This window comes from Metarhizium acridum (assembly GCF_019434415.1).
Source record: "Metarhizium acridum strain ARSEF 324 chromosome Unknown scaffold_389, whole genome shotgun sequence".
Classification (NCBI taxonomy): Eukaryota; Fungi; Ascomycota; class Sordariomycetes; order Hypocreales; family Clavicipitaceae; genus Metarhizium; species Metarhizium acridum.
In genome coordinates, this window is record NW_027094032.1 from 68,631 (window position 1) to 87,647 (window position 19,017).

General features: G+C 53.1%; 6 protein-coding genes across 6 annotated transcripts; 4 read left to right on the forward strand and 2 right to left on the reverse strand.

Moving 5' to 3' along the window:
- Positions 1-100: 100 nt before the first annotated feature.
- On the forward strand, positions 101-2,773 carry CFD1 (cytosolic Fe-S cluster assembly factor cfd1). The gene is made up of 2 exons (XM_007813273.2): positions 101-353; positions 447-2,773. Exons 1-2 carry the CDS (start codon positions 321-323, stop codon positions 1,317-1,319), a joined length of 906 nt encoding a protein of 301 aa, XP_007811464.2. The 5' UTR covers positions 101-320; the 3' UTR covers positions 1,320-2,773.
- Positions 2,774-2,854: 81 nt separating this feature from the next.
- SPE2 (spermidine resistance protein) lies at positions 2,855-5,785 on the forward strand. The gene is made up of 2 exons (XM_007813274.2): positions 2,855-3,197; positions 3,356-5,785. Exon 2 carries the CDS (start codon positions 3,913-3,915, stop codon positions 5,449-5,451), a length of 1,539 nt encoding a protein of 512 aa, XP_007811465.2. The 5' UTR covers positions 2,855-3,197; positions 3,356-3,912; the 3' UTR covers positions 5,452-5,785.
- A 107-nt stretch (positions 5,786-5,892) lies between these two features.
- nob1 (20S-pre-rRNA D-site endonuclease nob1) lies at positions 5,893-8,163 on the reverse strand. The gene has a single exon (XM_066120963.1). The coding sequence runs from the start codon at positions 7,917-7,919 to the stop codon at positions 6,621-6,623; it is 1,299 nt and encodes a 432-aa protein (XP_065974024.1). The 5' UTR covers positions 7,920-8,163; the 3' UTR covers positions 5,893-6,620.
- On the forward strand, positions 6,012-6,249 carry NOP10 (snoRNP complex protein; the record flags this gene model as incomplete). The annotated part of the gene is made up of 2 exons (XM_007813275.1): positions 6,012-6,186; positions 6,239-6,249. 2 exons carry the CDS (start codon positions 6,012-6,014, stop codon positions 6,247-6,249), a joined length of 186 nt encoding a protein of 61 aa, XP_007811466.1.
- Positions 8,164-8,267: 104 nt separating the features above from the next.
- J3458_016478 (uncharacterized protein) lies at positions 8,268-10,695 on the reverse strand. Its single transcript, XM_007813277.2, has one exon. It carries the CDS (start codon positions 10,551-10,553, stop codon positions 8,502-8,504), a length of 2,052 nt encoding a protein of 683 aa, XP_007811468.2. The 5' UTR covers positions 10,554-10,695; the 3' UTR covers positions 8,268-8,501.
- Positions 10,696-11,926: 1,231 nt separating this feature from the next.
- On the forward strand, positions 11,927-15,475 carry ADE12_6 (Adenylosuccinate synthase). The gene is made up of 21 exons (XM_066120964.1): positions 11,927-12,050; positions 12,142-12,275; positions 12,381-12,409; positions 12,465-12,485; positions 12,537-12,575; positions 12,634-12,669; positions 12,788-12,930; positions 12,988-13,014; positions 13,166-13,197; positions 13,247-13,483; positions 14,006-14,041; positions 14,099-14,195; positions 14,243-14,291; positions 14,345-14,381; positions 14,436-14,470; positions 14,524-14,528; positions 14,586-14,647; positions 14,706-14,768; positions 14,825-14,965; positions 15,020-15,046; positions 15,097-15,475. Exons 1-21 carry the CDS (start codon positions 12,017-12,019, stop codon positions 15,148-15,150), a joined length of 1,338 nt encoding a protein of 445 aa, XP_065974025.1. The 5' UTR covers positions 11,927-12,016; the 3' UTR covers positions 15,151-15,475.
- The last annotated feature ends 3,542 nt before the right edge of the window (positions 15,476-19,017 follow it).

Here is a 19,017-nt window from a genome sequence, read left to right on the forward strand (position 1 = left end):
GACATCGGCCTCGCTCTGGTTGGGTGGAGCTGGTTGCGACTTCCCTATTTCCCATCATTGATTTCCAACACTCTGTGCCACACACTGAAAAACCCGCCTGGTCCCATTGCTTGCTAATCAAGAAGGCGTCATTCCTCCAAGAGGCGACTTGCCGGCAACCCTCCTCTGTTATCACTCTCAGAACATCTGCTTCTACTAGTATTGATACATCTGGCCCCAAATTCGCTTCGTATATCGCTCATACCTCGACGCTCGTCTCAGGTATCGGTGGGGATCGAGTGCATGACAATACACTGTATTGTATCTTTGTTTGGTACAACATGGGCCTGGACAAGGTCAAGCACATCGTGCTGGTAAGACGCGCTGCAGCACCTCGTCGATGCATTTAATGGCTCGTTCAAGCACTGCTCCAAGGGTTTCTCTGCTAATCTCTTGCTTGCATCCAGGTTCTCTCCGGCAAGGGTGGGGTGGGCAAGTCATCCGTGACCACGCAGTTGGCTCTCTCATTATCTCTGGCTGGTCATTCTGTAGGCATCCTCGATGTTGACCTGACTGGGCCTTCCATCCCCCGAATGTTGTCCATCGAAGAGTCCAAAGTTACTCAGATCCCGGGCGGCTGGGCCCCGGTTTCCGTCCATGGAGAGGACGCAGGCACCGGCGTCGGCAGCCTGCACGCCATGAGCTTGGGGTTCCTGCTCCCACAGCGAGGAGATGCCGTCGTCTGGAGAGGTCCCAAGAAGACGGCCATGATTCGGCAGTTCATCCGTGATGTTCTCTGGGACGATACGGACTTTTTGCTTATTGATACGCCGCCAGGCACTAGTGACGAGCACATCTCTCTTGCGGAAACACTGCAGAGCGAGGCTCTTCCCGAGCAGGTTGCGGGTGCGGTTGTGGTGACCACGCCTCAAGCAGTCTCCACGTCCGATGTCCGCAAAGAACTCAACTTCTGTTTTAAAACGGGCATTCGAGTGCTGGGTGTGGTTGAGAATATGAGTGGCTACGTCTGCCCTCACTGCTCAGAATGCACCGACATTTTTGGCTCTGGGGGTGGTCGTAGCATGGCAGAGGAGTTCAATGTTCCGTTCTTGGGCACGGTACCGATTGATGCGCAGTTTATTGCCTTGCTTGAGGAGGGTCGGCTACCACAATATCCCGTCGGAACACGTATCAACGGACACGACATATCGTCCGCCGCACTAGATGGAGGCGACGCCAGTGACACCAACAACAGCGGCAACCTTGTCGAAAAATACAAGCACTGCTCGCTCTCGCACGTGTTCAAAGACATTACGACATCGCTTACGACGAAAATTTAAACCAGGAAACCAGGCTTGAGAAAGGAGCCTCGTGCTTCATTCACATGGACCGAATCAAGTCTGAGTTTACACCAAAGGCCATCAGCCTCCGGTTTCGCAAACCGGACCAACACAAAACTATGCGCATCCGCCATCCCGCGGCGGAGACGTGGCTTGCCGCATGGAAGAAGGCCCTGATGCCAACATTGAAATTGCCCAGCAAGAGAGTCGACCCTTCGATGGGAAGGGAAGAGCCAAAAGAGGCGAGGACATGCAGGTGCCGAATGCACTGAGGTAACTTCTAGCTCATCATTGGGCAATCGTAATCTGGGTACTAGGTACTAAGTATGGAGTACTAGTTGCAGGCTGGGTAGCAATACGTGCGTGGGAAGCAGCCCAATGCCCACCTGGCTGATGATGAGTTGCCCGGAAGCGAAAAAAGCAGCACCTCGTGTTGGCCAACTACGATGGGCCCTTTCCTTCCCAGTGTGCGGATCTAGGGTTCTACGTACGGTGGTGAATGGCAACATTTGGACAGATATGCACGAAATGAGATGCACGTAAGAATGTATCTAGACAATCGGCTTGCGGTGGCTGGCTGCGCCGCATCTCCATGAACATTGCAGGTGCGGCTACTCGGTGGTCTGTAGACGATGGTCAAAAAGGATTGGAGAAATTTGAGACAAATTAAGCAGATAGTCAAGCCGAGCGTGCTCGTGTTAAGGATCCAGAAGACGCGGCACTCCGCATTATGGAAGATGAGGATGGATAATGGATGGACGGATGGAGGCACACCAGCGAAAGCGGCGGCGGCATAGACTTCTTTTTGGCGTGACGTTGAACGACCACAACCGCCATGGACCCGACTAACAGCCGACAGCGACAGCGGATAGTGGACGGCGAACGACGAGCAGATGTTTTGTCATTCCGTCTTTTGGTTCGTCAATGATGATCGGCGTTGGCTTTCATTCGGCCGCCATCAGCCAAGTTCCCGTCTCCAGTTCTCGTCACACCCACCCAAGACCAGGGTGCAGGTCCAAATGCAACGACGTCCAACACGATGTGCAGCATGCGGTGCACATGCTCAGCTTGCAAAAATTGCCAAAGTCCTCTGTCAGCATTGAGAGCGCCCGTTTGTGTTGATACAATCGAAACGGCGGGTTAGCGAAAGACGAGCATGAATGCAATGGACCTCTCGACTCCGCGACTGTGTGGGAGCTACAGATTTCTGATTATTTTGGCTGGCAAAAGTCCCAGCCCTACGTCATCAAGTCATGCATGCCCATGGCCTCAGAATGTGGCCTTTGCCACAGCCACGTCCTGTATGCATGCAGCAGTGGAAGCACAGGCGCAGGCCAAAGTGTGAGATCTGAGGAGATGCGAGGAGATTTGACGAGATGAGAGGTTGGTCCACAACGGCAGGCGAACGAGGGCCACAGGGGAATAAGGGCACAAAAGGGCAAAGCAAAAAAAATTGCGGAGTAAAAAAATGAAAATAAAAAATCTCTGTTGTCGCCTGCCCACCCGTCCAGAACATCCATCCACTTTGAAATCCACTTTGACGTCCACGTCCTCCTCACCCACGCTCGTCCAACTGCATCCACTTATCTTTTCTTCCTTTTTTTCTCCTTGTGCACCTCACACGACCAAGCAATTCCTTCGACTTCCACCTTTTCAATTGCGTTGAGCCGTGGGACACAATTCCAACACTATCTATGGGTTCTTCCCAGCCATAAGTCTTGTTCAGTTTTCGTCTGCGGAAGCCATCGCTGACCGGTCTACGCGGCGGACCCGATTCCTCGCGAGCATCAGCCCCCTCACCCTCGCTCAACCGCTTTTTAAACCGCATTCTATGCGTTCGACTGATCCACTGCGCTTCCTCTTCTCTCGACCTTCCAAGTATGTCTCCCCTCGCCGTTTCGTCCTTTTCTAGCCTTGGCACCTACGACTACAATTAGTACAACGACTCTGGCAAAGACTCAGCGTGCCCGCCGGACCAGATATCCGCAACCTGTGCTGACTGACTGACTGACTGACTGACCGTCTTCCCTCCCCAGGCCTCGATAGCACCCTTGCTAAGACAAAGGACACCAAGAAAATTATATGAAGCCGACCTAAGCCCGCCACGACAACTCCTTGTTTACTCGTCTCCAAAGCACAAGCAGATACCTGTCTGCTAGCTCCGGTACTTTCCCACGGGTATCGGACTACGCCGCCGACCATCCAACATTCTGTCACAGAAGTTGTTTCTTCACTCCCTCCGCTTCCGACCCCCTTAACGTCCTTTGAAGACGTTAGCGACTCTTCCATACGTCTCATTGCTGCTGGCTACGCCAGCATCTTGGGAACAACCACCTCCTGTGGGCCTACTCTCTCAGACAGACACCGCAAGGTCTGTTTGAGCGGCAGCTAGTGCTCCGCGGACTCTGCCTAGCGGGCAAAGACATCAGCAAAATAAAACAAAAGAAGAAAATAGGAGTCGTTCCGAGTCTCGCCTTTGTCCAATCCTCAACCCGGGTCTTAGCAGGGACCGAGCCTCAACCTCACCCCCGGATCTCCTAATCGTTGATTAGCTTGGTGCGGTTCTCACTTCTCCCAGAGTGAGACGTTAATTATGGTCAACCTTTCGGTGCCCAAGAACTATACATTTTCTCCATCTTCGGCTACGCCGCATTTGACCATCAATCACGATGTTGCTGCGGATCTGGATTCCAGCAATGCCTTCGAAGGGCCTGAGAAGCTGCTAGAAGTGTGGTTTGCCTCCGGGCCTACGGCTCTGCCTAGCTCTGCTGCACCCAATGGCTTGAAAAGCGTCCCTGCGGACACTTGGGTTGGTATGTTGGACATGGTCAATTGCAAGATTCTGTCTGTTCTAGAGTCCGATGACGTCGATGCCTATTTGCTCTCCGAATCCAGCATGTTTGTCTTCCCCCACAAGCTTATCCTGAAGACATGCGGAACCACCACACTTCTTCTTGGCCTCCAGCGTCTGCTTCACATTGCTGCCGTCAATGCCGGGTTCCCCTTCCACAATGCCAACTCGGTCAACGACGTTCGAGCCGCGGCCACGCCCTATCGTGTGTTCTACAGTCGCAAGAACTTCCTGTTCCCCGATCAGCAGAAAGGCCCTCACCGGAGCTGGAAGCAAGAAGTCAAGTATCTGGATGACACACTCGAGGGAGGAGGCAGCGCCTATATGGTGGGTAAGATGAATGGGGATCACTGGTACCTCTACATAACTTCGCCTAACCAAACCCTTACTCCTCCCTTGACACCGGATTCGGAGATCAATTGCCAGCCAACCCCTGCCATGACCCTCTCTTCCAATGGCGGGAGCTCTGCTGGCGGCTCCTATAGTCAGAATGATGAGACGTTGGAGATTCTCATGACCGATCTTGACCCCGAGAACGCTAAGCAGTTCTACTTGTCACACGCGAGTGCGGTCGCGAGCGACAAGCTTGCTGCTGAGGCGAAAAATGCACGCAAAAAGGCACAGGATAGCATCGACTGTCTTACTGCCGCTACCCCGGAGGAAATTGATGTGTTTGGACACTGCGACGATGGAGATTTCGAGACTGCCAAGGCCGAAGTCACTGAGGAGCTGACCACCGAGGGCCACGCTCTTGGCTCAGTCGTCTCGGAAAGCTGCGGACTCAACGACGTTTATCCCACCTCTGTCTACCCCGATGCTCGTGTGGACTCGTATCTCTTCAGCCCCTGCGGATTTTCTGCCAATGGCGTGGTTCCCGCTCCGCCATCCGCCGAAGATGATACGGCCGGAGCAACTCACTACTTCACCGTGCACGTTACGCCCGAGCCAGGCTTCTCCTTTGCATCCTTTGAGACCAACGTACCCGGAGGGCAAAAGGGTCGCACCACAGCGGAGATTATCGAGCACGTAGTCAACATCTTCCGCCCCGGCCGATTCAGCGTCACGCTGTTCGAGGCCAAGGGTCGCGGCGCCAATCCTTACGGCATGGGCGACGGCACATTCAAGAGCCTCTCCATGCAGCGCCTCGTCGACCCCGTCCGCGGCTATCGGCGTGTAGATCGTATTGTGCACGACTTTGAAGACTATGACTTGGTCTTCCGATTCTATGAGCGTGAGGACTGGCTGGGCGACAAGGCTGCTCGCGTGGGAGAAATTGAGTAAATTGGTGGTTGAGCAAAGCATGAAAGCTTCCCTGTAGTGTTTTGTTTTTCTGGAAATCGTTGTCCTTTTTTGGATTGGGGATGCAGGTTGATGATTGCGTTGTAGTCTGCTCTTCACAGTTCCGAGTCTAGCTCTATACGCTCACTCACTGGATATGTACGTCACTAGTACATTACTTTCTGGCGGGCAGCAGCAATGTCCGCGCTTCTTTTACAATACTTTTATGAATAAAATCCAGTGTATACTACTACGTTAGAATTACCCCTCTCTTGAAAAAAAAAAAAAAAAAAAAAAAAAAAGAACAAACAATGCCACTTCACAGGTTATGTCACCAGGCAGCCCGACGCATTCTTATCGATAAGTGCACGTGATGTCTCTGGCCGAATTTTCTACCCCCTGCAAAATTCCCACCCCCCATCCAGTCCACTAGCGTTCTATACTGCCACACTATCCCAACTATTTTTTTTTCTTGTTCAATCATTTGGCTATACCATTTGTTGGAATTGTATTCTTTGGAAAACATTCTTTGAGAAACGTCCAAAGTCACCAATTCGCCAAAAATGCATCTCATGTACACCCTCGACGCCAGCGGCAACCGCCTGTACACCCTGAAGAAGGTGGCCCACGGGCAGGTCACCAAGTCAGCGCACCCGGCTCGCTTCTCGCCCGACGACAAGTGGTCGCGGCAGAGGGTTACCATGAAGAAGCGGTTCGGCCTGCTTCTCACGCAGCAGAGTACGTTGGCCCTGATTATTGGCTGGATTGGAGGGATGCTGACATGTCGCAGAGGAGGAGTAGGTTTGTCCACGGACGGGGCGCGGTTTGAGAATCGACAGGTCCTTGGGGAGGTGAAGTGGGTGATGAGGGGAGGCTACGCGGCGCTGGCACATTAGAACGAGGTCGATTTCGAGATTCAAAAAAAAAAAAAAAACGGCGACTGAGCAGTGTTTGCAATCATGCCGGGGAAGATATTTGCGGCTGGCTGGCGTTTGGGTCACTGGAGTTTTTTCGACGGTCATATAGTCTACCTTTCTTTTTTTTCGCCTTTTACTGCTGTGGATCTCGAATTCCTGAGTACGTGTGATGTGAGTGCCAAGGCAAGGTGTGATTGACCTGCTGGACGGTGAACTTTGATCATTGATGAATATATACGTAAAAAGACAGCGCTTTCAATGCTTCCTCTTTGAATTCACACTTCTGCCCGCCCCGACGCGCACTTTTGCCGCTCCGCCTGATCTTTTCCCGCTCAGAATTCCCGGCAGGTAATCCTCGTCCATGATGTCCTTGTTGCGCTGCCTCTTCTGCTCCTCGCTGGCCTTGACGTACTCCTTTTGGTCCTCGGCGAGAATCAGATCCCTGCCCCAGCCGTTCTTGCCGCCGGCGCCCTTGGCCAGCCGCCCGTTGGCAGAGCCGTGGACCGCCTTGGGGACGCTGTAGACGTTGCCGCGCTTGTTCCACTGGAAGTTCTTCTTGAGGTGGACCTGGAAGTTGCCGTGCTGGTCGGTCGAGCAGCTGGCGCGCGTGAGCGTGGGCTGGCCGCACTTGGGGCAGAACTGCTTCTCCATGTCTTTGGTGATGGCGAAGCAGCCGTGGCAGCGGAGCACCCAGTTCTTGAGGTGGGTGATGCGCGAGAAGGACGGCGTGACGAGGTTGATGTTGATGCGGAGGGCGACGTTTTGCATGGCGTAGTCGGACGTGAGGATGGCCGCCTGCAGCGTCTTTTGCGCCGGCTGGGACGGCGTGCTGCCGGCCGAGTCGGCCGCTTGGTGTCGTTTCAGGTTGGACGGCGTGATCCAGCCCTCGTCGTCGGAGTCTTGTTGCGTTTCTGGCATTTCCAGATTTGCGGCTGGTGCGTCGGGGGTAGGTGATGGTTCTTCTGCTGCGGCTGCCGCCTCGGCCGGGCTGGCATTTTCGGTAGGCTGCAAACTTGGACCGTCTAACCTGTCCTCCAGCGCCGGCGGCCCTGTCTCGTCGCCTTCTGCCGCCGGAGCCGCTGCCGGATTCTCAGGGCCATCCTTTGGCGAATCCTCCGCATCAGCTTGGGTCTCCGCCTCCTTTGGCCGTCCATTCAACCGCTTCTGCCCAGGGGTGTTCCTCAGCCTCCAGTCGCCGCCGTTCCTCTCGCACTCAAGCTCATAGCCCAGCGCGATGACCTCGATATCAGGCCTGCTCAGCACCGCCAAATCGCCCGTGCGCCTCGCAAAGTCCGTCACGAACTTTATGCTCGCGGGGCCGGGTGCGCGAACAGTAACAAACGGCAGGAGTGTCGTCTCGACTCGCGTGCGGGTGACGGGATCCCTGATTTCGGGGATGACGGACGGAATCGTGTAGAGTTTTTCGGCCTGCGAGAGGAGTGCGCTGACCGAGGGGTCGTTTTTGATCAACGGGCCTGTATCAAGGACTAGGCTGTGGATGGGTTTGAGGGCCGTGGGCCGCGGAGCGGAAGGCTCTGCGGGCGGGGTGGCCATGATGACGAAGGGTCGAAATAATCACCGTGGCGCTTGCAACTTGCGTATATTGAATAAGGCGGTATGCAGAACAGGCGGAGTATTGCGGAAATATTTGCTCGAATTGTGAAAAAAAAAAAAAAGGTCACCAGCGGCTGTTGGTGCCGCAGTAATGTTGATTTGACTTGATGGTTATTGGCGTGGGGCAATATTCTCCCCCCGGCGGCCTAAAAAAAAGTTGCGACCAGGCATGATAAGATAAGAGTTTTTAGGGCACACGTGGGATCTTGGCAAGCCGTGTTCCATTACACTCATCATTCTGCAGAGAAGCAATGAGAAGTCATAAATATTGTGTACGATTATAATTCTGAATTCTCGTATATTTTGATGCAAAAGCCATACAGACTTAACAAAGACTCAAATTGCGGCGCACAATCTCCAACGTTTTGCTCTGCTCAAAGATAAATTCCTCTATTTGCAGCGACATCTCCGTCATGGACGTCTAACAGGAAAAGAAACCATGATATTGTACCCTCTATCTAACGGTATGCACCCGTAAACTAAAGGCAATGAACGCTTCTAATGAATGACAAATTTCAGATTTTACAGCTTCGACTGCCGCTTGTCGGACTGAAACAAAACACTCGAATCGGGATAAGGATCAAACGTGATATCGTTGAGGGGGTTGACCTCGGACGCCCTGTGGAACATGTCCTCGTACACGCGGCCGTCGTACCGGCCCAGCGAGCTGTCGAGCTGCCAGTCTGAGAACTTCCAGGCATCGACCAACTTGACGGCGTGGGGGCGAATCTCCTTGAGCAGCGAAAGCGTGCGTTTGGTGCGCGCCAGCTGGATCTGGCGGACGGTCGAGGCACCACTGGTGAAGAACTCGGAAGCATGTGACTGCAAGTAGTTCAGCGCAAAGAGGTGGAACAAGCTGCGGAGCATACTGGTGGTAGCCGGGTCGAGGGACGAGGTCGTGGCCTGGTCCTGGAGCGTCTCGTAGAAGTTCTTGACAATGAGGTACTGCGCAAAGGCGGTGGACAGGCGCCAAAAGTCGATGAGGAGGCTGTTCCAAGCCTGCTTCTCCTCATCTCGGTGCTTGAGGGCCTCAAAGGTCAGAAACGCCACCCTCCAGGCAAACGCCTTGACGAGATCCTCGTCATTGTCGAGGATGTCGAACGCGGCGCCAATGTCTTGTCTCGCCTTGAACTCGGCCAGAACGCGGGAGATGTCGTTGGGCGCGGGCTTGCCCTTGAGGACGGCGCGGGCAGACTTTAGCAGGTAGCGGGCGACCTGCTGCGTGAGCATGTAGTTGTCGCCTTCCCAGGTGACGGTGGGCAGGTAGTCGGCGTACCAGCTGCCGATGCCAGAGAATGCAGAGTATCCGTGGCCACCGCATGCGCGGCGGCAGGTCTCGAGCCCTTCTGCGGCAACGGTGGACGAGAAGGCTTTGAGGGCGCAGGACGTGGCGTGGAGGTCGGGGAGGATGTCGTGGCTGGACTGTGAGGACGGGCTGGCCAGACGCTTCTGGTTCTTATTATACAGCCTCAGCATGGCACGTCCTGTAAAATGAAGGGCATACGTGGCCGCCAACAGGGGGAAGAGACGGTGCTGGACCATGGTGTAGTCGATGACCTGGTTCTCGCCCAACTCATCGTTGGTGCTGTCACGATCTTGGAACTGCCGGCGGACGGCGCAGTAGCGGACGGCAATGGTCACGCCTCGAGCAAGCACCGACCCGGATTGCAGGACAATATTGGACCGAATGTAAGTCATGGTGCCGTAGACAAGAGCTGGGTTCTGAGGCCTGATGTATTTTCCGGTCTCGGGGTCAACGCCTGAGAAGCGGCTGAGGAGGCTGATGTGGGGGACCTTGACCTTGTTGAAGAGCAAGAAGCCGTTGTCCATGGTGTTGTAGCCAAACTTGGGCCCAATGTCGCCGACGTGGACGTTTGGCAGGGGCTTATGCGTCTTGAGATCGCGAATCTGAACGACAAACGGATGGGGGCCGTACGTCTTGTTATCAATAATGAGCTGCGCAATGACGACGGCATGGTTCGCGGCCTTTCCAAGGGAGCCAATCCACCACTTGGAGGCGGTTAGGTGCGGTGAATGGATTGTAAAGGTCTTGTCATGCTGGTTCCAAGTGGCCGTCGTCTCGAGACCGCGAACGTTGGAGCCGTGGCCAAGCTCCGTCTGCGCATAGCACCCGATGTATTCGTAGTTTTGGGCCTTTTCGAGAAATAGCTTGTGTTGCTCGGGCGTGCCCTGTTCCTCCAGCGTCTTCATGAACATGGAGGCATGCAGGCCGTAAGGCGTCGGCTCGCTAATGAGGTCATTGGCGGCGGCATACTCGTCCTGGTCCCATTTATGCTTGACCGACAGCTGTCTCAAGGCCTTGGCCCGGGCCAGCGCGGCCTCAATTCTCTCGATACGACCGTGGAAGTAGTTTTGGGACTTGTCGAAGACGGGGTGGGACTGCAGAATCTCCAAGATCTTTGCGTTTCTCTCGAGCGCCTGGCTGGTGTGTAGAAACTCGGCGAGCTGGTCTACGTTGACGTTTGACTTGGCTCTTTCCTGCTCGAGGAGCTCCTGTCCGTTCAGGCCTGACGGCTTGAGAGCCTTGACCCAGTCGGGATTCGGGGGAGGCATGGCGAGCTCTGCGAAACTGAGTATTTTTCAATGAAAGAAACGAGAATCAGAGACCCCGTAAAACAAGCGGTCCGCAACGTTGGTGTTATAAAGAGTATTGGGGGGCATGGCAACGCTAACGCTATCCCGAGGTTGATGGTAATGGCTCGGCACGACAACTCGCGACATGACGGCTTGCGAGGTCGGAGGAGTCGGAATTATGTCTAATTGCCTGCGATGTGGGGCAGCGTGAACCCAAATGGCTTCCATGGCCCCCCGCGTGACGACGATGATGAGTTGAAACAACGGGGAGTATGCAATGACGTGGTGGATTTGTCGGACAAGATGAGTGAAATTAGCGAAATCACCCTCGGCACTAGCAGCAGTCTTGGCAGTACAAGGCGCAGCTTGTGAGTGTGGATTATATTTGAATCATGTGCGATTGATAACGGTGCCATGGCGGATGCTTGCATTTGTTCCGTCTCACAAGCTAGCTCGGGCCGGATCTATCTGATGATGTTTAGCTAGACTCCAATTCCCATGTGCTCATCCCATCGTCCATATCGACGCTCCGCAACGTAATGGCAGAATTCTCGGGACTGCGTAGGATTGAATGCGGAATACTGTGTTGCAGTTGTGCAATCGAAGAAGCGCGTGTTGTATGCCGCAAACATCTCTGATTGCGTCAAGCTGCGTTTGCTGTACAGGCTCCACTGTCCAATAGTACCTTGAGGCTACCTTTTAGTGACTTTGAAGTCTCATAAAACCGGTAAATATAAAGTAGCTTTTTGCCTACCTCAATTGTTAATACGTATATTAGCACCTTATTTCTTAGGAGACTTTAGTATCCTTAAATATAGGTTTTCTTATTAGGTCGAATCCTGGTCTGGTACAGCCAACGCACCTTAACACAATCACAGGGGTACATGTCGGTGGCGCCCGTCTTTAAAGTGCCGAGGCATTTATTGTACTCCGTACGGAGTACTCCGTATCAATTGATCCAGCCCTTTAGGTGCTCGAAGGTGCCGATTCTATAACGGCCCCACATGACCTTTGTACTTTTACTTCATAGTGGGGTGGAGGGGCATAGTGCAAGTACCCCGCCACGCGGGCTGCAAAAAGGGCAGCACACCCCGCACCCACAACCGCACACACAGGTGTGCGGCCTTTTTCGCAACCCGCGTGCCCGCTAATTCGCGCGGCTATGACACGAAAATGGCTGGTAATGGAGATGTCAACGGGTAGTTACTGGTTGATTAAGTCAGGTTCTCTCGCTACCAGCACGAACCCCGAAGCTAAGGGCCCGGCGGACCTATACCCCCGGAAAAACCCTATGCCGTAATCCCCCCCAAACAGCTGCTCTGACGCACCTTTCGAGCACCGCGCCTTTAAAACTTTGTTACTTTGTCCGGATCGCGTCCTTTTTCTTCTCTGCAATTACACAACGACGGCTCCCACGACAGCCAAACTTGATCCTGCGCAGCATGACTATCACTGTCATTCTTGGGGCCCAATGGGGTATGTTTCTCTCCCTTACCTGGAATATGTCCTTTCTCCGCACCCAGCCGATATCGGTTCGATCTCATTATACTGACCACGACTTCCACAGGCGACGAAGGCGTGAGTACTCGGGGAGAACCCAACGCAGCCGATTACACCCGGGCACTAACAATACTGCGTACTCAGAAGGGCAAGTTGGTTGATAGACAGTGCCAGGAGGCGCAACTCTGTGCCCGAGCCGCGGTAAGCAAAACGCAGGCAGAATCCGGTCGACCACGGCTTCCACCGATCCATAAAACATCCCCAAACGACAAATTTGCGCTGAAATACCTGCTAATTAATTTCAAGGGTGGGGCTAACGCTGGGCATCTCGTGCGGTTGGTCGAACGCTTTGTATCGATCGATAGATATGTGTTGCTAATTGGCGCAAAGTGTAAACGGAGTTTCGTATAGGTGAGAACCAGCACACGTCGAAGGACGGCGTGGTTGCTAACATAGAGGCAGCTTTCACCTCTTGCCCTCTGGGCTGATCAATCCAAAATGGTTTGTCAAGGATAATGATCGTTCAAGCTGGCAACGGCGAGGCTGACAAGTACCATAGCATGAACTTCATCGGTTCGGGCGTAGTCTTCCACGTGTTAGTCTCATATAATCCTCCAACCCTAACTGGACTACCCCGTCGGCATCTTGTTGATGTCTCGCCTGGCTCGCGCCCCTCAACCGAACATGCCAAGAAGACTGACTCTGTCCTCTAGCCCAAGTTTCTTCAGCGAGCTCCGGGAGCTCGAGGAAAAGGGCCTGACTGCGGTACATGATCGGATCCTTGTTTCTGATAGGGTCAATGTCCTCTTGGACCTGCACATGGCAGTGGATGGTCTTGAGGAGAGGGAACTCGGAGGTTCGTCTCATAATCTCCGACCTGTCGTTGAGGAACAGCAGCTAAAGTCTACCCCAGACGCAGCTATTGGAACAACAAGACGCGGTACGCTACCCCGAGGACTCCATGCCGGATTATCCTTTTCTGCTTCTTTCACCTCAGTGCAAGCATTTCCAAATCTCAATAGCGGGGACAATCTCCGTCGTCGTCGTGCTAGCGACGCTATTTGAGCAACGAGGTCTAACGTCCGCCATAGGCATTGGTCCCTGCTATCAGACCAGCAGAGCGGTAAGAGATAGTTATGACAAGGGAGCGGACTGTGCGCTAACTTTTCCAGCGAACTGGCATCAAATTGACTGACGTCTTCCACCCTGACCTTTTCGAGCAGAAGGTGAGGCGCTTAGCCGATGGCTATCAAAAGCGCTTCGGAGAACTGTTCGAATACGACATTAAAGCTGAGCTTGCTCGCTTTAACGAGTACAGGGAGACGCTAAAGAAGTACGTCGTGGACGGCGTGTCCTTCATGAGATCCGCACAGCAGAGCGACACGAAAATTGTGATCGAAGGCGCAAACGTAAGGTTCTCATCCTAAGACTCAACGAATAGTACTGACACATTGGTGGAACGAGCACCGTGCCCGTGGTCTCACAGTCCTCTTTCCTAATCCCGCAAGAATTCTTAGTTCGGGGCGGGACATAGTGCTCGTCTGGGCAATCACTTTGTTAGTGGAACTTAATAAGGGGTCTACGCTATAACAAACTGTGTATCATGTCCACGCCTCGGCAGGATTCGGGAGCCATATGGAGACCTGGCTTCTACCCATCTACTTGTTGGCTATCGAGCGTGGTCGGTAGAGTTAATGACAATTTTATGTGAGGATGGCGCCCTGGAATCAACTCGTAGCAGACCCAGTCATGGCAACTCGAGGTTCAAACCAACTGTGCTTAGAAAGCCTGTCTTGAGATGATCCCGGGGCTTCATTTTCACGTTAAACCTCTGCGCCACGTGCGATGCTGGTAGATCGGCATCAGTCATATCTCCTGTGAAGGCAAGGGGTTCTGGGACCTGGCGCTTGTGCTTGTTACCAATTGAACAGGCACTGATGCTAGATGTTGATTATGGCTCTTACCCAGTAAGTTTCCATCAACTTGGCCTTTCAGTTTGCATTAGTACTCATGATTAACTACAGTTCGTCACTTCCTCAAGTACTACGCTCGCTGGTATTATTGGTGGACTTACACTGAACCCAAGGAATATCACAGAGACAATTGGAGTGGTCAAGGCTTGTATGTCGATTGCTCCAGGGCTGTGATTCACTGCTGACTGGTAACAGATACTACCCGTGTCGGGGCGGGGGCCTTCAAGACCGAAGATACCGGAGAGTGCGTTTTAATTACTATCTTAAAGCTAGTATGAAGCTGAATGACAACCTCAGGATTGGCACCAAGCTCCAGGAGATTGGACGCGAATGGGTGAGGCTATAAGTGCTCTGGAGGTTTCGAGCTTCTACCGCTGACAAGACTTAGGGAACGTCGACTGGCCGCAGACGCCGATGTGGATGGTGAGTTTTCATCATGGCTCTTAGCTATTGGTAAACTTACTGACCGTTCTCAGGCTCGGTACGCACAACCTCAAAACCTTGAGTAGTAGGGAACACAACTAACAAGCACACGCAGACCTTGTTGTTGTCAATTACAGTAACTCGATCAACTACTATACCAGCCTGAATCTCACGAAGGTAGACATTGCCCATTACGTGCTCGTGACACGCGTCAAAACGCTCTAACACTCTGCAGCTCGACGTTTTGGATACTTTCGAAACGATCAAAATCGCCATCGCTTACAAGATCGACGGAGAGGTCAGTGATGCCGACGAGATCATGATAGATTGTGGAGACGCTAACCGTTTTGACAGGAACTGGACTCTTACCCCGCGGATCTCGACATCCTGAACCGAGCCGAGGTGGTTTACCACGAGATGCCAGGCTGGCAAAGGCCGACTACTAACGCGAGGACCTACTACGATCTCCCCAAGGCGGCCCGCGATTACGTTGAGGTGAGCATACTCACCTGGGCTAGCATAACGAACAGTTGCGCTGACCACCAGCAGTACATCGAGAAGTTTGTCGGAGTCAAGGTAGGTGGGCGCGCATATTGACCTGCATTGCAATTGCTAAAGTTGAGCAGATCAAGTACATCGGCACTGGTCCTGACCGTGAGGCCATGATCCAGCGCCCCTGACTGCGCGAGATAGAGGAGGCACCCGAGGCTTGACTTGGATCGTGCGCAAGTGTTGGCTGCCGAAGCCATTCGCTGACCCGAAGAAGAGTGTGCGCATTTGGAGATTAGATTTTGATTTCTCACGGGTAGGCCATACCTTAGACTACAACTGATAGCTACTTGGATGCCTGCCTCCTTCCGTAGACGTGCCGTGGGTTATGATGCATCCTGCGTGCGAGTATCATCGTTTCATCGCGGGCTAGAATCGATTTATGCCCTCTGGGCCTGGCGTTGACCGATTTGACATATACGTGATCCATTTCCGGACCTAATATCTTAACTCTCATCCTCCACGTTAAATTCCTTATCGGATGAAATTGGTATGATGTTATCCGTCTCCGCTGTCTCATCGTCGGGTACATGACCGCTTGACCGTGACGACGGTGTACGTGACCACCTTTCGGCACCATCTAGTGATGAAGTCTCCTGCTGCTGGCCGGACAGCCGTTCGCTGCCAGGAGGATTCACTTGGTGCGTTGACGGAGTCTAAAAGTGATGGTTATGAAGTGAAACAAAAATTGCCATAACAGCATAGAAAAATTCACAAACTGGCGGATTGGTCAATATTCGGCCAGGTGAGCACACATGGGCGTTAAGAGCTTTATATACTTAAAAAAGACCCCAAGACCCTCATATCGCCATCTTTGTACGATTGCATCTTGGTCGCCAGCTACCAGGTCTCATCACACTGCAAACAACATCCACTGTCCAGCCATGCCACCTCTTGCTTTGCGACCTGCCAATTAGGAAACTGCCGAGCTACGCACTGTGTGAAACGTAGTTTCCAAGAGGGATTTTTAACGGGCACTTTCGTACTGCTCCCTGAAAATGTACCCCACGAAATACGAAATGCCGACACTCCAGAGATCGTGGAGAAATCGACGCTCCAGATCAACTTTATTTCTCCATTTTACAAGATCGAACCGTGTACATGCAATTACTTGGGCAAGGTTATTGCGACCCATTGGCGGAATGGTTCCCGTCTCCCGCACTCTCCATAGCCGAGACTAAGCGCATGCAGGGAACCTGGGTTCGAAAAGCATTATTCGTGCCCGACGTGTCAAGGTTGCAGAAACCCATTGAGAAAAGGATAACTCGGGGTAAATCCTTGAACGGACGGAAAAATCGCAACACGCATATTAGACGCAAGTTGCGAGTGCCGTCCCCCTCACCACCTAGGATCATCCAACGTCGGGGGATGTTGCATTGTCATAACTCCACCAGATTTTCCGCTCGCGACCCTGATAGCTTTATACTTGCCAAAAGGCCCAAGTTAGTCACGATGTCTGACAATTATGGAGGATCGGAGGGAGCAGAATTCGGGTACTAGTCGCGCCTCCTTGATGGCGGACGCCACCATCCCCATGGGGGTTACATGATCACTTGTGTCCGTCTAGATCTCAGTACAATCGATGGTTGTTGTAAACCAATGACGAGATCTAGAAGAAAACGAGGGCTAGTTGCAACTCCATATGTTGTGGAGCTCACTTACAGGTTTACTACATGCGTAAGAACTTTCGCAGGAATAGGAGGGCGTGAACCAACTATGCAGCGTAATGAAGATACATACATATTGGCCGTTCAGCGTAGCTATGCCCGGCAGTGCTGACACTCATTGCTCTGATGCGAATACAATTCGGAAAACTCAGAATAGTTGCCACGGAAGGGTGAACGCAATTACGTGAGCGATGGGTGGCATAACTGCTTTGTTGGCGTTGTGTCAAGATTGCAGATCCTATTGAGGCAGCCTGGTTAAGCTGCGCAGACGGAAGCAAGGGCGCCCGGTTACTGTTGGGTAGGCTACCAATGTCGACAATTTCCAGGAGTTATCATACAAAGATTTGGTTCTAAAAAGAGCACAACGACGAAAATAATCCCGCAGGAGCAACACGAGCCCCGTTTCGCGGCTGGCCCTGGCAGTTCACCATTAGTGCAATACAAGTGATAGGTCGGTGGCCTGACACAGCTGGTGGAGTAGTAATAGTCCTCATGTACTTGGTACATATTATCTTTAGTTATGTAAGTGCTTTGAGAGCATTCTGCAAGTGTCGTAAATCTCGACGCTGCGGAAAAATATTAGGCAGAAGCCCGTTGCGAACTTGCAGTGACCGGTCCGCGGAGGACAGGGGAATCAAGGAACCAAAGAAGCAAGATCCTCGTTGACTGCACGGAGCACACCGACAGACACTGCAGTGCGTGTGACTGGTGTCTATCCGCCTCTGCATCAATGCCTTGTTCGTGCTTTTCGAAAATTTCCAGAAGCCTTCCATGATTCCGTGACCCCGCAGAGGCCAGACAAAGCCCCCGGCAGTGATGATGAGGTAACCGAATAAGGGAAAAGCCCGTGACAGGGAGTTGAAAACGAATTGTTGTCTATGGGTGGAGAGCGCGGGAGGGGTGTGAGTGGGTTCCATGTGGATGCATATTTCGGAACTTTGAAAAGGTGAGAAGCGACCGACCGAGGCTGCGAGGCACAGGGCTCTAACACAAACACACGTAGCGGTGAGATCAATGATGAAGGGAGGACAAGATAAGCACCGAATTGATGCCGGCAGGCAACAAGTCATATGGATGCGATGGATTGAAGACTGGCTGACAGTGCAGTCGCCGGGCGGCCGTGGGTGGAATGTACAATGCGAAATGGAGCTGTTCTGGGCCGTAGGACGGCAGTATGCGCGATGGAGACGGACAAGGTGTGAGTGGAATTGCTCGAGGCAAATGCATGTTTTCGTCACGGCTGTGGTAGTGTAAGCTGTGCTGGTTCAAATTCAGAGTTTAGAGTGTAGGTTTCAGAGTGTGTGGCATTGTGTGGCATTGTGGCCGGATTGATGGTTAGCCCTCATCGCTGGGATTGCTTATTGGCATGCAAAGAGAAGGAAGGAGCGACGGGCTGGCTGGCGTCATGATGGAGCTCGCTTGTGCCAGTTGCACCAAGTCACCTGATCTGACCTGCCTGGTCTTCTGCTCTACCCAGGTCCGCCAAGGACTGCAAGATGCAAGCCGCTGAAGAAGTGGCATCGAACGATTGCAGCCGAGATGGAACAGGCACCGGGCAAAAGAGCCCGAGACTCGAGACGGCCAACCTCAAAACCCAAGCGGCTGAATCACTAGCTTGGCTCTGCCTGGCACCACAGCCAAGATGCCGCCCGGCCAAGCAAGGCAGGCAGCGCTACCCTTGCCTCACCCACCACTGCCCTCGCAGCCACCGGCAACACATGGCGCGCCGCACAGTCCGAGGCTTGGCTGAGATGGATGATGGATGGATGGCTTGGCTGGCCGCACTGAAGCTGCTGGGTGCGGCTGGTGGCTTGCGGCTCGCGGCAATCTGTGCCGATTCGGATGGCGCAAGACACAAGACTGAAGCCGACTGGGCGTTCTGCTTTGGCACATTGTCCAGCAATTGATTGGCCATGCCCAGACGGGAGGCAGAAATTTCTGCTCGGCTGCAGAGCTTGGAGAGCAAGCCACACCAATATACATACCGCATGGGTAATACCCGACGTCATTTCCCTCATCCGGCATCCGACAACCACGGCCCATGTCCCGCATTCGGTTGCAAAACTCTGGGGTTTATACAAATGCTTGGGTCGCCTGATGCTGGACAACAAATTCAGGGCCTCACGGTAATGCTTCCCCAGAGGGTCCACGATGCCACGAAACAGGTCCCCTTATCAAGAACCACGCATTGTCGTACTGGAAACACGCTGGCGGGTCGTTCGTCTCTTGACACATGGATACTGACTCGATGAAGCCAGCTCTCCACCCGAGCCAGCAGCAAGAGAACGATGTAACTCGTCGTACAATGGGCAAATGGCCACCAGATCCAGT

What these genes read in the sequence shown, in the direction of transcription:
- CFD1 (XM_007813273.2), top strand. Translation starts at nt 321, where the DNA reads ATGGGCCTGGACAAGGTCAAGCACATCGTGCTG. An exon ending in AGGTCAAGCACATCGTGCTG is followed by an intron (nt 354 to 446) that starts GTAAGACGCGCT and finishes GCTTGCATCCAG; the next exon opens with GTTCTCTCCGGCAAGGGTGG.
- SPE2 (XM_007813274.2), top strand. Translation starts at nt 3,913, where the DNA reads ATGGTCAACCTTTCGGTGCCCAAGAACTATACATTTTCTCCATCTTCG.
- nob1 (XM_066120963.1), bottom strand. Translation starts at nt 7,919, where the DNA reads ATGGCCACCCCGCCCGCAGAGCCTTCCGCTCCGCGGCCCACGGCCCTC.
- J3458_016478 (XM_007813277.2), bottom strand. Translation starts at nt 10,553, where the DNA reads ATGCCTCCCCCGAATCCCGACTGGGTCAAGGCTCTCAAGCCGTCAGGC.
- ADE12_6 (XM_066120964.1), top strand. Translation starts at nt 12,017, where the DNA reads ATGACTATCACTGTCATTCTTGGGGCCCAATGGG. An exon ending in CATTCTTGGGGCCCAATGGG is followed by an intron (nt 12,051 to 12,141) that starts GTATGTTTCTCT and finishes CGACTTCCACAG; the next exon opens with GCGACGAAGGCGTGAGTACT. An exon ending in GTAAACGGAGTTTCGTATAG is followed by an intron (nt 12,486 to 12,536) that starts GTGAGAACCAGC and finishes ACATAGAGGCAG; the next exon opens with CTTTCACCTCTTGCCCTCTG.